General features: G+C 39.9%; 1 protein-coding gene across 1 annotated transcript in view; it reads left to right on the plus strand.

The window, feature by feature from the left end:
- The window catches only part of LOC126354779 (kelch-like protein 12), a 78704-nt gene that overhangs the window by 508 nt on the left and 62604 nt on the right, over positions 1-15592 (plus strand). The window contains exons 2-3 of the mRNA XM_050004676.1: positions 60-182; positions 5513-5814. Coding sequence (XP_049860633.1) covers positions 60-182; positions 5513-5814 — 425 coding nt within the window. The remainder of the gene's footprint in view (positions 1-59; positions 183-5512; positions 5815-15592) is intronic.

The raw sequence follows: 15592 nt of genomic DNA on the forward strand, positions 1-15592 counted from the left end.
ATGGAAAGCATGCAGCGATTTTGTTTCTGTGCTGGAGTGACGTTTGTAATTGTGTCTAGGTCCTCCTTGGTTTAAATGATTTGAGGAATGAGGGATATTTCTGCGACGTTAGCCTTTCAGTTGATGGTGTAAAGTTCCCAGCGCACAGAAATGTTTTGGCGTCGTTCAGTCCATACTTTAAGGTAAGCCGGCATAACTTGTTTGTATAAATAAGGTTCGAAAATTTTATAATAACCTACAGTAGTGTCTGTACATGTTGTTTGTTACTAGTTTGCAGTCGTATTGCAAGCTTCTTGTTCCTGAGATGACAACGCCTTCCTTCTTTTCTCCCTTTAAACTTGCGCAGTTGTTTAATGGGCGGAATTGGCAGCCACTGATAACTATTATCAATGGATTCGATGTTAAGAAAATAAAAATCGTTTTCCATAGATTAGATTAATTTTAATGGTGAAGGTAATTGCGTAGTACCCAAATGGTACATTGTGATACAGGGTAAGTAAGTGTATAATAAAATTCAACGTTGCGCTAGGTAGTTGTACATAGAGTTTACATTGCACATCAGGAAAGAGAATATATTGCAAAAGCAGAAAGAGCATAAAGGCTTATGCACAAGTGGATTGATATTTATATGACAGTAACATTTACGTGGTAAATCATTTAAGCTACCTAAGAGCCAGTAATGTTTATATAGCATGTCACCAAGGTACAGATACAAATAGCTAGTGTACTTTCTGAAGGAACTTATGCATGCTATAAAAGCAGTGGAGAGTCAAATATCCCTCAGAAGATGGCTTGAGGCTTGGCAAGTCATTTATTGATTTAATTTCTAGGAGAGCTTAATATAAATAATGTTCTCGTAATCTAGGGTCCCTTTCTTTTTAAATTTAGGTTAGAGTTCAGTGCCTATGTATGAAAATATTATTTTTGCTTGTTGTTGTCGTTTTAGTAGTTTACACAGAAGGATATGTCTCAACCCAGACCTCAAAAGCTTTCTTTTTCTCTCATTGATTACAAGACCCATAATATAGCCTACATGTTTTGACATGTAGTTGGAATGTAATCGTAAAACCTTTTTAGTAGCACTAGAGTGACTGTTTGCCAGGGTTTATTCATTACTAAGTGTTTGGCACAAGATTAAGCTATATGGCTCAGATTTATATGTGCCAAAAAAGGTCAAAATACTTAATTGCTTATGTGCATAACTGGGCAGTTCATGCACAAGAAAGAAAAGCTGAGGGACTGGATCACTAGTTGTGTATTGTTCAATTTTTTAAAATTCCTTTATTGTGCACGCTTTTCTTATTCAGGAGCTGTTAATATGAAGTAGGAAAATTTGGATTTCAGCTATTTACAGGATCTTCTGAAAATGTTCTGTAAATTTAGTTATCCCCTGAGCATCTGTTGCACTGCAGTGTGTTTGTGCTGTTTTTATGTTATCTAAATCAACTGGTACATTTAATAACAACTGTGTCTAAGAACCAGTGTTTTGGAACATGGGAGCTAAAATCCTTTGTTATCAATTTGAACATCCCATGGCTCAGATTTATATGTGCCAAAAAAGGTCAAAATACTTAATTGCTTATGTGCATAACTGGGCAGTTCATGCACAAGAAAGAAAAGCTGAGGGACTGGATCACTAGTTGTGTATTGTTCAATTTTTTAAAATTCCTTTATTGTGCACGCTTTTCTTATTCAGGAGCTGTTAATATGAAGTAGGAAAATTTGGATTTCAGCTATTTACAGGATCTTCTGAAAATGTTCTGTAAATTTAGTTATCCCCTGAGCATCTGTTGCACTGCAGTGTGTTTGTGCTGTTTTTATGTTATCTAAATCAACTGGTACATTTAATAACAACTGTGTCTAAGAACCAGTGTTTTGGAACATGGGAGCTAAAATCCTTTGTTATCAATTTGAACATCCCATTTATTGAGTATCAACTTTGAAGCCCCCGATAAGCGAGACTGTGAATCAGCAAGTTTCAATTTACAGGGGAGATACATTGTATTGTATTGTATTGATATAATGGTAAGACAGAGATTTAGGAACCAGGTTTTAAATTGTAAGACATTTCCAGGAACAGATGTGGACTCCCACCACAATCTGTTGGTTATGACCTGTAGATTAAAACTGAAGAAACTGCAAAAAGGTGGGAATTTAAGGAGATGGAACATGGATAAACTGAAAGAATCAGAGGTTGTACAGAGTTTCAGGGAGAGCATAAGGGAACAATTCGCAGGAATGGGGGACAGAAATACAGTAGAAGAAGAATGGGTAGGTTTGAGGGGTGAAGTAGTGAAGGCAGCAGAGGATTAAGTAGGTAAAAAGACGAGGGCTAGTAGAAATCCTTGGGTAACAGAAGAAATATTGAATTTAATTGATGAAAGGGGAAAATATAAAAATGAAGCAAATGGAGCAGCCAAAAAGAAAACAAACATCTCAAAAATGAGATCGACAGTAAGTGCAAAATGGCTAAGCAGGGATGGCTAGAGGACAAATGTAAGGATTTAGAGGCACACATCACTAGGGGTAAGATAGATGCTGCCTACAGGAAAATTAGAGAGACCTTTGGAGGTAAGAGAACCGTATGAACATGAAGAGCTCAGATGGAAACCCAGTTCTAAGCAAAGAAGGGAAAGCAGAAAGGGGAAGGAATATATAGAGGGTCTCTACAAGGGTGATGTACTTGAGGACAATATTATGGAAATGGAAGAGGATGTAGATGAAGATGAAATGGGAGACACAATACTGCGTGAAGAGTTCGACAGAGCACTGAAAGACCTGAGTCGATACAAGGCCCCCGGAGTAGACAACATTCCATTGTAACTACTGACGGCCTTGGGAGAGCCAGTCCTGAGAAAACTCTACCATCTGGTGAGCAAGATGTATGAAACAGGCGAAATACCCTCAGACTTCAAGAAGAATATAATAATTCCAATCCCAAAGACAGCAGGTGTTGACAGATGTGAAAATTACCGAACAATCAGTTTAATAAGCCACAGCTACAGAATATTAACACGAATTCTTTACAGACGAATGGAAAAACTAGTAGAAGCCGACTTATCTTAGAAGAAAGATTAAGGAAAGGCAAACCTATGTTTCTAGCATTTGTAGACTTAGAGAAAGCTTTTGACAATGTTGACTGGAATACTCTTTTTCAAATTCTAAAGGTGGCAGGGGTAAAATACAGGGAGCGAAAGGCTATTTACAATTTGTACCGAAACCAGGTGGCAGTTATAAGAGTCGAGGGACATGAAAGGGATGCAGTTGTTGGGAAGGGAGTAAGACAGGGTTGTAGCCTCTCCCAGATGTTATTCAATCTGTATATTGAGCAAGCAGTAAAGGAAACAAAAGAAAAATTCAGAGTAGGTTTTAAAATCCATGGAGAAGAGATAAAAACTTTGAGGTTTGTCGATGATATTGTAGTTCTGTTAGAGACAGCAAAGGACTTCGAAGAGCAGTTGAATGGAATGGACAGTGTCTTGAAAGGAGGATATAAGATGAACATCAACAAAAGCAAAAAGAGGATAATGGAATGTAGTCAAATTAAATCGGGTGATGCTGAGGGAATTAGATTAGGAAGTGAGACACTTAAAGTAGTAAAGGAGTTTTGCTATTTGGGGAGCAAAATAACTGATGATGGTCGAAGTAGAGAGTATATAAAATGTAGACTGGCAATGGCAAGGAAAGCGTTTCTGAAGAAGAGAAATTTGTTAACATCGAGTATAGATTTAAGTGTCAGGAAGTCATTTCTGAAAGTATTTGTATGGAGTGAAGCCATGTATGGAAGTGGAACATGGACGATAAATAGTTTGGACAAGAAGGGAATAGAAGCTTTCGAAATGTGGTACTACAGAAGAATGCTGAAGATTAGATGGGTAGATCACATAACTAATGAGGAAGTATTGAATAGGATTGGGGAGAAGAGAAGTTTGTGGTACAACTTGACCAGAAGAAGGAATCGGTTGGTAGGACATGTTCTGAGGCATCAAGGGATCACCAATTTAGTATTGGAGGGCAGCGTGGAGGGTAAAAATTGTAGAGGGAGACTAAGAGTTGAATACACTTAGCAGATTCAGAAGGATGTAGGTTGCAGTAGGTACTGGGAGATGTAGCAGCTTGCACAGGATAGAGTAGCATGGGGAGCTGCATCAAACCAGTCTCAGGACTGAAGACAACAACAACAACAACCTATCCTTCAAAGGAGTGGTAGTTAGGTTGTAGGGTGGAGTTAGCTAGGTATATGAGATAGTGGGTTTAGAGTTTGAAAGATTATGTCAGGGGCAGTGGTGTTTGATAGCACAAAGATCATAGACGTGAGGAATGTTGCTATATGGGAAAGTGGTGTCAACAGTGATGAGTAGGGATCCAGGAGGTGAAAGAATGAGGATGGTGGAGAGTCAGTGAAGGATGTGGTTGGTATATTTGATGTGGAAGGCTAGATTTTGAGCAACTGCTTGGAAGTGATGGCCAGAGTGCATTTTTTTGTGTGGTCTGCAGTGGAGTATCCAGGATTGTTGGGAGGATGTAGAAGGTTGGTGAGCAGAGTGTCATAGGGGTGAGGAGGAAGCAGATTCAGGGGGGGGGGGGGGGCACTAGGGTTTTCAGCTGGGAGTGGAGGCTATGTTGGACTTCTGGGATGGGATCACTCTGGCAAAGTTTGTAGGTGGAGTCAAACAATTGGCAGAGGCCTTTCTCCAGGTAGTCACTGAGATTCAGCACAACATTTGGGGAACCTTTGTCTGCAGGTTCGATCATTAGGTCACGATCCGTTTTGAGGCTGTGTGTGGCTGTCCTTTCTTCTAGTGAAAGGTTGGTGTTCTTGGAAGGGATCTGAGGAAGGATGGTGAGACCAATTTGAAGGCATGGAATTCCTGGAAGGTGACCAGGGTTTGGTTAGGTGGACACTCTCCCCCCTTCCCCCCCTTCCCCCCCTTCCCCCCTTCCCCCCCCTTCCCCCCACTCCCCCTCCCCAACTACACACACACACACACACACACACACACACACACACACACACACACACACACACACACACACACACACACACACACACACACACACACACAATGTGCTAGAGATCATTACGTGTCTTGCTGCTAATGTATTGGAGTTTGACTAAATTAGAAACTTTGTTGAGCAACTCTTACTCCGTTAAGAGTATCTTCACAAAAACTCTTAAAATTGTTTAGGATTATTTTACAATTAATATTAGTACTGTGACATAATAATATTTCTTAATTTTAAGCCATTTCGTTGTATTGTGCTAAAGTAATCCTAAGTTTTCTTTCCACATCCCGGAAACTACTCTGTGCCGGACCCATGGAACACGATTCATGTTGTGTAATGCTAAGGTAGACCCATTGCAATAGATGGTATTGATTCCATTTTAATAAGTGGAAGATGAACTAGTTTGGTGAATAAATTAAGTTTTGCATTTAGTCCACATACAATGTGTGATTATATTTTTCCTTCTTGGATTGTTGATGTACTATTGAGAGATTTATTTATGTAGGCTATGTTTACCACAACACTGGCAGAGTCAAAGCAGTCTGTTGTGGTGGTGAATGGTGTGGAGCCATCCACAATGGCACTCCTGCTGGACTACGCATACACTAGCTCTGTCACAGTCACACGCAACAACGTCCAGTCTCTGCTTGCCGCTGCCAACTTGCTCCAGGTTCTCCCAGTCCGTGACGCTGCATGTCAGTATCTTGAAAGCCATATGGACACCACAAACTGTGTAGGAATACACTGCTTTGCAGAAACTCACGCATGCACAGAGCTGCAGGAAAAAGCTTACAACTATACGCTCAAGTAAGTGCTGTGGATTCCCTCAAAGCCAGTTTCACGTTTCAGGGGGAAACGTGAAAATTAAATTGCATGTCAGAGATATTAAATTATATGCTGCCATTTGTTCTACTGCTCTCCTCCACGAATTGCTGTGAAGTGTGCAGTGGATTCTTTTTTTATTGTACCATGTATTAAATTGTTTTTCTGATTTTGTTCATGGATGGAGTTGGGGGCAGACTGACTGCTTTTGTGATTCTACAAACTGGATTAAGTCCAATTCAGATGGTATATAGCATCCCCTTTCGATGCAGTCCCAAAATGATTTCCATGGCAGTAGTGTTTATTGTAATTAAATTGCATATTATTAATTCATATCCTATTTTGCTGGTGCTAATAAGCTCTCTCTCTCTCTCTCTCTCTCTCTCTCTCTCTCTCTCTCTCTCTCTCTCTCTGCCCCTCCCCTCCATCCCTTTTCTTTCTCTTTATTTTAACTTTAACAAGTTCCCAGGCAGAACAGTACATAAAATAAGGGAAAGGCAACAACTTGCCTACAGAAGATCAATGCATGTTGCACGTTAACATGTAACAGAAAACAGCATTCACACTAGCTCTTTTTCCATCACACACACACACACACACACACACACACACACACACACACACACAGTGGCCTTGCTGTGTTTGCTGTTACATGTTACCATGCAGCAGGCATTGATATGCTTTAGGTATGTGTTACCTTTCCCTTATTTTATGTAATCTTTTTCACTTTGTGATACAGCTATGTTCACTGTGCTTCATTTGTCACTATTTATTTTGTATTCATTTTCACTATTGGTTTAGTATTTCAGAGGAATGACAGCTCATCCTTCTTACTGGACTTCATTACCTTCATTAATATTTCATAGTTTCTAACGAATAACTTTCTATTCTTTCATGTATGAGCCTCTTCACAAAACTACTCCCATTGTTTGTGCTTATGACTCATTATTTTTCAGCTATTTTGAGAGGAATAGTTGTGATGTAGTATTCATTGTAATTTTGTGTATGCCAATATACTTATCCTGTCATGTTATTTGTGAGAAATCAGTTGGTTACAAATTAACTGTTGTACACAAGCCAACAATAAAAGATATAAAAATAAATTTCTTTGTTAATGAACTGCTGTATTTCCGTTGTTAATGGTGAAAAGTTCATAGACAGGGATTGTTTTTGTAGTACTTATTTAGTTATAAACTGATTTTACTCATAAGAAATAACTGTCAGGCACATCTAACATACTTTTGCAAATATCGTAGTATGTAAGTGGTGGTGTTTTCATTTCTCTTTATCCAGCTTTTCAATAAAGAGGGAGGAGGTTGTGGAATAATATGTGGACACTATAATTCTTTCCTCCTCCACTCCTTGATTCGGTATTTTTGTGTATTTACACCATTCCACTATAATTCAATTATGAGCTGCTAATAAGTAAGTAAAAATTTAGTTGCAATGTACTTTGAAACATAATGCTAATTGATACGCTGAAGAGCTGTCAGTGTGACACTGCTTGACAACTGTTGGGCTCTGTGCAGTTTGTTTTGGGTTTTTTAGGTTTGATGATTTCATAAGCCAAAAACTGACTTTCAACAAAATATGCATTGGTGGAATAATGAAAGTCTATATTTTCTACCTTAACTCTTTTGCTGTTTCATGTATTGCACGCCAATTATTACCAGATTCTTTTTCTTTTATCACTGTCATTTGCCAGCATGAGATGCAGGGCAGCATTCCCACAGGCTTTATTGTTTCAAGGGAGTATTATTTTTCATAAAGTGACTACTTGGCGATAAGTGTGCCCTTATTATTGATTTTGTGTGAAATATTTGAAATCGAGAAGAAACTTGAATAGTAATGCCATAGTCTTTTATATTCCCATAGAGAATTTTGTTATCAAAGTTTATGGAATGGCATTGGAGGTTTCCGCAATCTTTAGAGAGATCATCTTCTTTGCTTGTGTGGTCACCACCACTCTAGATTAACTTTAACTAACTTCAGTTTCAGTTGGAAATTGGTTCTGGGAATTTTGTTGCCAAAAGTTGATCTATAAAATAATTATTTCTTCAGGGGCAGATAGATCCATCTCTTCTTGTTATTCTTCCATGAAGTCCTATGTAGTGCCATGGATTGCATTTTCTTCTACTACCAAAACCCCTTGTTATCCTTTCTACTCCTCCCCCCCCCCCTCCCGCCTCTCCCTCTTTGCCTATATCTTTTCTGTTGTTAAGTAACCTATTTCTTGGTGTCTACTTGCTTCTCGTTTTCCATCCCTTGCGCACTGATAGCTAATTCTGATGAATCCTCCATGAGTTCAACGTTTTTAGTTCGTGTGTTTCCTCTTGATCTACCCATTGTTTACCACACACTTTCAGTTACTCCATCCATATTCAGCCCCATAACAAATCCTACATATCTTTCCCTGTTCAGTCTGATTTCTCCTAGTGTTGTCCTCGTGCTCCTGTACAGTTCTTCCATAGGTCTTTGCATCCATCTGTCACTACCTGTTGCAGGGCACAGTATTTTTCTCAGAATTTTCGTAGGTGTTCTGCAACATGTCATCCTATTGTTGTAGGCCCGGCCACACACAACACTATGTTCCTCACCTTTGGCTTGCAATATTGAATATCTGTGTGAGTAGATACTGTATATTCATTTTACTTTATAAATCACTGTTGACTTGATTTTGGTCCTTTGTATTAATCACTAATTGTCTTTTTACCGGTTATTTATTCTCACAGGCATTCAAATTTATCTACTTTTGCAGTGTGCCATGTGGTGCTTATCAATCCACAGTAGTATTCTGTCTTTGCCTTCTGTAGGCAATCCTCGGTCTCACCCTTTTGGCAATCTTTCTTAGGTTGTAGAGTTGTTTGTTTGTGTCTTGTGCTGTCTCACTGTTATTTTGTCCACTAAGGTTAGGCAGCCCACTTTGGAGCCCTGTTGTCCATATTTTGTCCCCACATCTCTCTTTTTGGTATTCTCATTCCCTCGTTTGTTGCTCTCCACCCTCGGGCAGTTTTTATGAATTACCCTTGTCTTTATATCTGTCAAGATTTTTGTTATTAGTTTTCAAGTAGTGCTGTGTAGCCTTGTGTCATTCAGGGTCATCCCAAGAGCGTCTTGACAGTGATGTATGCCGTCATGTAGTGCGTGAAGCTTACTATTTGTTGTCTTTCCTGTCTTAAAGCCTGTGTGTTTCGAGTTGTTTCGGGGTAAAGCTCCATTCTATGCATCTTCTTCTATTCCTAAAGTTGGCTTGATAGTCTCTAACTGTACTTTGATTGTTCTTCTTCTCTTTGTCAGGAGGAGATGTCACAGCACCTTGTAGCTGGTCTCTAGTAGCGATATTCTTCTGTAGTTGTTGTCCCTCTTGAAACCTCCTGGCAGATTAAAACTGTGTGCCCGACCGAGACTCGAACCGGACGTGAGTCGTGCTTCGGTAGCTCAGTTGGTAGAGCACTTGCCCGCGAAAGGCAAAGGTCCCGAGTTCGAGTCTCGGTCGGGCACACAGTTTTAATCTGCCAGGAGGTTTCATATCAGCGCACACTCCGCTGCAGAGTGAAAATCTCATTCTGGAAACATCCCCCAGGCTGTGGCTAAGCCATGTCTCCGCAGTATCCTTTCTTTCAGGAGTGCTAGTTCTGCTAGGTTCGCAGAAGAGCTTCTGTAAAGTTTGGAAGGTAGGAGACGGATACTGGCAGAAGTAAAGCTGTGAGTACCGGACGTGAGTCGTGCTTCGGTAGCTCAGTTGGTAGAGCACTTGCCCGCGAAAGGCAAAGGTCCCGAGTTCGAGTCTCGGTCGGGCACACAGTTTTAATCTGCCAGGAGGTTTCATATCAGCGCACACTCCGCTGCAGAGTGAAAATCTCATTCTGGTTGTCCCTCTTGTCCACCTTGAATGCACTTGCACTGTCGTTGCTTCTTTGGATCATGCTACCAACTTTGTCCTCCAAATTGGACAAATAACCTCATCTCGGATGTCATTCCGTGGCCTTATTACTCTTTAGGTCTATTATGGCCTATACGACTTCATCCCAGATTAGATGATATATCTCTCTCTCTCTCTCTCTCTCTCTCTCTCTCTCTCTCTCTCTCTCTCTCTCTCTCTCTCTCTCTCTCTCTCTTCCCCCCCCCCCTCTCCCCCACCCCCTGTATCTAGCTCCAGTTCCAGTAGTCTCTAGGTGGTTCACAGTTCAACAGTACGTGAAAGTGTGCTGCAAGTCTACAGTTCTCCTATTCACATTTCGTACAAATAGTTCTCTGTCCTGTATCCTGTCTTTTTTTTTTTTTTTTTTTTTTAAGATTCCTCCCAAAAATTGTTACTTTTTAAAAGTTTTCTTCAATCTTGTCCATTTCCTGCTTCATCCACTTTATTCTGGTCCATCTTATTGTTGTCACTGCATCCTTCCTCACTCCTAGGAAAATGCCTATTTTTTCCAGACTTTCCTGTTATTTGCACATGTTTCCTTGCAATCCTTGTTAAGTTTTTCTTTGGCTATTGAATTTAAAATTTTAAGAGGTTTGTCACTTAATTTCAAGAATTTGTTGTATTTGGTGCCGCAATTTGGTTTCTAATATAACTTTATATCTAAATTTATGTATACACTCTGCAAACAACTGTGAAGTGTATGTCTGAGGGTATGTTCCATTGTCACACTGAGGTGACAAAAGTCATGGGACACCTTTTCGTGTGGCATAATGCAGCAGTTCGACGTGGTGTCAACTCGACAAGTTGTTGGAAGTCCCCTTCAGAAATATTGAGCCATGCTGCCTCTATTGCCATCTGTAATTGCGAATACGTTGCCGGTGCAGAATGTTGTGCATGAACTGACCTCAGTGGTGTCCCATAAATATTTGATACGATTCTTGTTGTGCGATCTGGGTGGCCAGATCATTTGCTCAAATTGTTCAGAATGTTCTTCAAACCAATCGCAAACAATTGTGTTCTCATAAAAATTCGAGTATTGTGCGAGAACATGAAGTCCATGAATGGCTGAAAATGGTCTCCATGTAGCCAAACATAATGATTTCCAGTCAGTTGGACCAGGAGACCCAGTCCATCCCATACAAACACAGCCTCCATCATTATGAAGCCACCACCAGCATGCACAGTGCCTTGTTGACAACTTAATAGGGTTCAAATGTGGCAAGGGCCCATCAGCTGTTACCAACTGAAAATGGGACTCATCTGACCAGGCTACAGTTTCCCAATCATCTAATGTCCAACTGATATGGTCACAAACTCGGGAGAGGCACTGCAGGCAATCTCGTGCTGTTAGCAGAGGCAGTTGTGTTGGTCGTCATGTTACCACAGCCGAGTGATGCCAAATTTCACTGCACTGTCTTAACAGATATGTTAGTGTGTCCCACATTGATTTCTGTGGTTGGTTCACACTGTGTTGGTTGTCTGTCAGCATTGAGAGCTCTCTGCAAATGCCACTGCTTTGGTCTTTGTCAGCCACTGCATTGTCCGTAGTGAGTGGTAATGCCTGAAATTTGTTATTCTGGGCACACACTTAACTATGTGAATCATGAAATATTGAATTCCCTAATGATTTTTGAAACAGAATGTCGCAAGTTTCTAGCCCCAACTACAATTCTGTGTTCAGAATCTGTTAATTCTCATCATGTGTCCATGATCATGTTGAACACCTTTTGATATGAATCTCCTGAGTACAAATGACAGCTTCGCCAATGCACTGCTCTTTTATACCTGTGGTACATGTACTACCACCGTTTGTGTATGTGCATATCACTATCCCATGATTTTTGCCACGTCCGTTCAGATTCATAGACTAATCACTTAAAAATATATGTAGTTCCAACATTTTGATGGGAAAGCACCATCAACTTAGATTTCATAATATCTTACTTAAAATTTTTGTTAAAGTTGCGTGGTGACTAGTTTATAATGTAGCCGTTCATTTTCAAATCAGATCTGCACTGAAGTGCCTGTCAAAGTAAAACCTTGCTAACATACTTGGGTAACATAACACAGTCTTATGACAGATAATGTGGTAATCACACTGCAGCTCGATACTTTGTGCACTGTTTCATCTGTTGAAAGTATCATGTTGTAATATGTTTACCACAATATCTGTTGTAAGACTGCGTTGTTACTAAAGTATGACAGTGAGGTTTTACTTAGATAAGAATTTCAGTGCAGGTCTTATTTAAAAAGGAATGGCTACATTCAAAACTAATTACCAGTATAAAGTAGTACACACAACTGCGACAGAAATTTTAAATAAAGAGTTACCATCACTTAAAGTTGGTTCTAGAAACTTTCGTAGTAGGTTTTCACAGGATAGTTTATGTGGTGTCACTGCCAGACACCACACTTGCTAGGTGGTAGCCTTTAAATCGCCCGCGGTCCGTTAGTTTACGTCGGACCTGCGTGTCACCACTATCAGTGATTGCAGACCGAGTGCCACCACACAGCAGGTGTAGTCTAGAGATTCCCTAGCACTCGCACCATTTGTACAGCCGACTTTGCTAGCGATGGTTCACTGCCTACATATGCTCTCATTTGTAGAGACGATAGTCTAGCATAGCCTTCAGCTACGTCATTTGCCACGACGTAGCAAGGCGCCATATTCAGTAATTAGAATGAATTCTGAACAGACAATATTGTGAATCGTGTACCATCAAGAGCGACGTTCATCATTAATGGATTAAAGTTAAGTATCAAACTAATTACGTCCGCTTTCTGTATTCTAATTCCTTGTCATGTTCCAGACCTCACGTCAGTATAGTTCTTCCCTCCTCAAGCCAGCCTGCGTGAGCTAAAACGCGTGCATTTCGGCCTCTACTAGTAAAACGGTGTTGGCTCTTCTGCCAACACAATAGTTTACATCTATCTTCAAGTTTCTGCCAGTTCAGTTCTTTTAGCAGCTTCATGATACACTCTCACAAGTCAAACCAACCTATGACCATTTGTGCCACTGCTCTTTGTATATGCTCAATATCCCCTGTTAGTCCTATTTGGTATAGGTCCCTGGATCTAGGATGGGTCGCACAAGTTCTTTGTGTGCAGTCTGCTTTGTAGATTCATTGCATTTTCCTAGCATTCTACCAATAAACCAGTCTGCCACCTTCCTTACCTATGTCTGAGGCTATATGATCGTCCCATTTCATAACCCCCCAAATTGTTACACACAGGTATTTATATCAGTTAACCGATTCAAACAGTAATTCTTTGATGATATAGGATACGACATTCTTTTTTCATTTTGTGAACTGTACAGTTTTACATTTCCGAACATTTAAAGTAAGTTGTCTGTCTTGGCATCACTTTGAGAAGCCACAGAAATATTCAGTCAGATCATAAGATTTCACAGACAATACTCAGTTGTAGATAACTGAATTATATGTGAAAAGTCTGAGGTTACTGTTAATATTGCAAGTGAGGTCATAAATATACAACACTGCCAGGAAGGGTCCCCACGCAGTTCCCTGGGGTGCACCTAAAATTGCTTCAACACCTGCAAATTTTTCTCCATTCAAGATGACATGCTGAATCCTCTGCACCAAAAATGATCATGTGTACAGTCCCGAATCTGAGTTGATACCCCCATATGAACTCGTACCCAGTAATACTGAGTCAAATGTACTATGGAAATCAAGCACTGCGTCTGTCTGACTGCCTTGATCCAGTATGTCATGCGAAAAAAGTACAAGTTGGGTTTATATGATCTGTGTTCCCAGAATCCATGCTGGTTAGTGTAGAGGAGATAACTTTGTCCAAGATTATACAACAGATGAAAATCAGTGAGATAGGCATGTAGTTTTGTGGATCACTTCTGCTACCCTTCTTGTAGACGGGTGTGACCTGTGCTTTTTCCAACTGGGTGCAGTCCTTTGTTTGAAGGATCTGTGAAAGGTTATAATTAGAGTGGCTAATTCAGCTGCAGATTTATAGAATCTGAAAAGGATCCCATCAGACCATGAAGCTTCATTCAATTTTAACGATTTCAGCTGTTTCCCAATGCCCACTGTCGCTAATATCTATTTCACTCATTTCTTCTGAGGTATGAGAATTAAATTGGAACAGTTCTCTTGGGTTTTCCTTTGTAAAGAACCATTTAAAAACAGAGTTAAGCATATTTGCTTTTGCTTTGCTCCCACAATTTCAGTTCCTATCTACTCTGTGACTGCGCACTAACTTTGATACCATAACAGCCTTTACAAATGACCGGAATTTCTTTAGGCTGTAACTGAATTATCTGTCTTTGTGTTTTGTGAGAGATCCTTAGATAATATCTTACTATGGTAGTCACTGAAAGCTTCATGCATTGCTCTATTGGTAGCTAAACTTGTTTCATTCAACATATCTCTTTCTACAGTCTTCTGCTATGCATAGCTAAAAGCACTTCTCATGGATTTGGTACTTTAGGAAGGAGACTGAGAAAGGAGAAGGAATATTTTATATTTAGTTAATATTGATGAACAAGTTTTCAAGGGACTGACACACAGTTTCTATGCGACATGGCCTTTATTTTACATTGTCAGTGTCATAATAAAGGATGTTGTTTGCTATGCTACCTTTTTACTATTTTTTTTCTACTCATAGTTGGGCTAGTTTTGCTTTGGTTGAGCCTTTGTGTATGTGATTTTTTACTCTGGTAAGAAACAAGGTAATTGAAACATCTATATTCATTGAATAGTAGATTGCACAGACATAACCTGTTAATGTAGTCATTTACAGACTCTAGCTGTAGCTTAAGTTATATAAGATGAGTTTATGCATAGGCTTCAGCTGCAACCTGGGCCTCCCCTACTGTGTGGTGGCTGTTCTCAGAGACATCCCCCACCATTACCATTGTTCCTTCTCCTGCTGCATTGTCTGTGCAAGAATGCACCAAGTTATTCTGTGCACATTCTAACAGAAGTAACTGATATGATCCAGTGACAAGTTATCTCGACTTTAGCACCAGTGGCACATTTTGGTTGAGACAGATGGTCTCACACATAGCAGCAAAAGAGTTCAATAAATTTCTGTACAGATTCTGCATATATATATATATCTAGCATAAAAAATTGAATTGTTTGTTACATGGCAGAGATGCTGACTCTGTGTGGCCTAGGCAGCTAGAGACTGTGTGTGTGTGTGTGTGTGTGTGTGTGTGTGTGTGTGTGTGTGTGTGTTTCACTAAATTTCCATCAATTGAATTTTGAGTGTGGCATACATTCCATGGGATGGTATTCCTTGTCTTGTTTTGTAATAAGAAGAGAAGTAATTGTGTGTCATAGATTCAGCATCTAGGGCTCAGTTGTTCTCTTCCTTTTTGTCCATTTCTGATGAAAAAATATTTGTGCTGTGTTGTTGAAAAACTCAACATTTAAAAATAGAAGTTAGGAAGTAGCAGAGAGTTACTAGCAGACTGGAACTTTTAGCTGTACAATCAAATGGGTATGACCCCCAGTTATTTTCATGGGAAAAGTAGGAGGAGTCTGTGTACAAGTCTACCTCTACAAAAATATTCTGCTAATCACTGTGAAGTCAGGTCATAATCAGGTGGTAAGTTTTAATCTCTGTGCCAAGTATCATATATTATCTCGATGTACTCCACTAGTAGTGTGCTCACAGATCTCTACAAAATTTTGTGTATCTGTACGGGTGATGCTGCATAACAGAAAACTGAAAGAGAGGCAGTATTACCTCTAATCAATGTTGATGCTGATCTCTGCTTACTCTTGACTATCAATGCAGTGGCAAAAGATTGTAACAACAGTCACGTCCCCTATTACTCAGGAAAGCCAACAGAGG

Source organism: Schistocerca gregaria, chromosome 3 (assembly GCF_023897955.1).
Source record: "Schistocerca gregaria isolate iqSchGreg1 chromosome 3, iqSchGreg1.2, whole genome shotgun sequence".
NCBI lineage: Eukaryota > Metazoa > Arthropoda > Insecta > Orthoptera > Acrididae > Schistocerca > Schistocerca gregaria.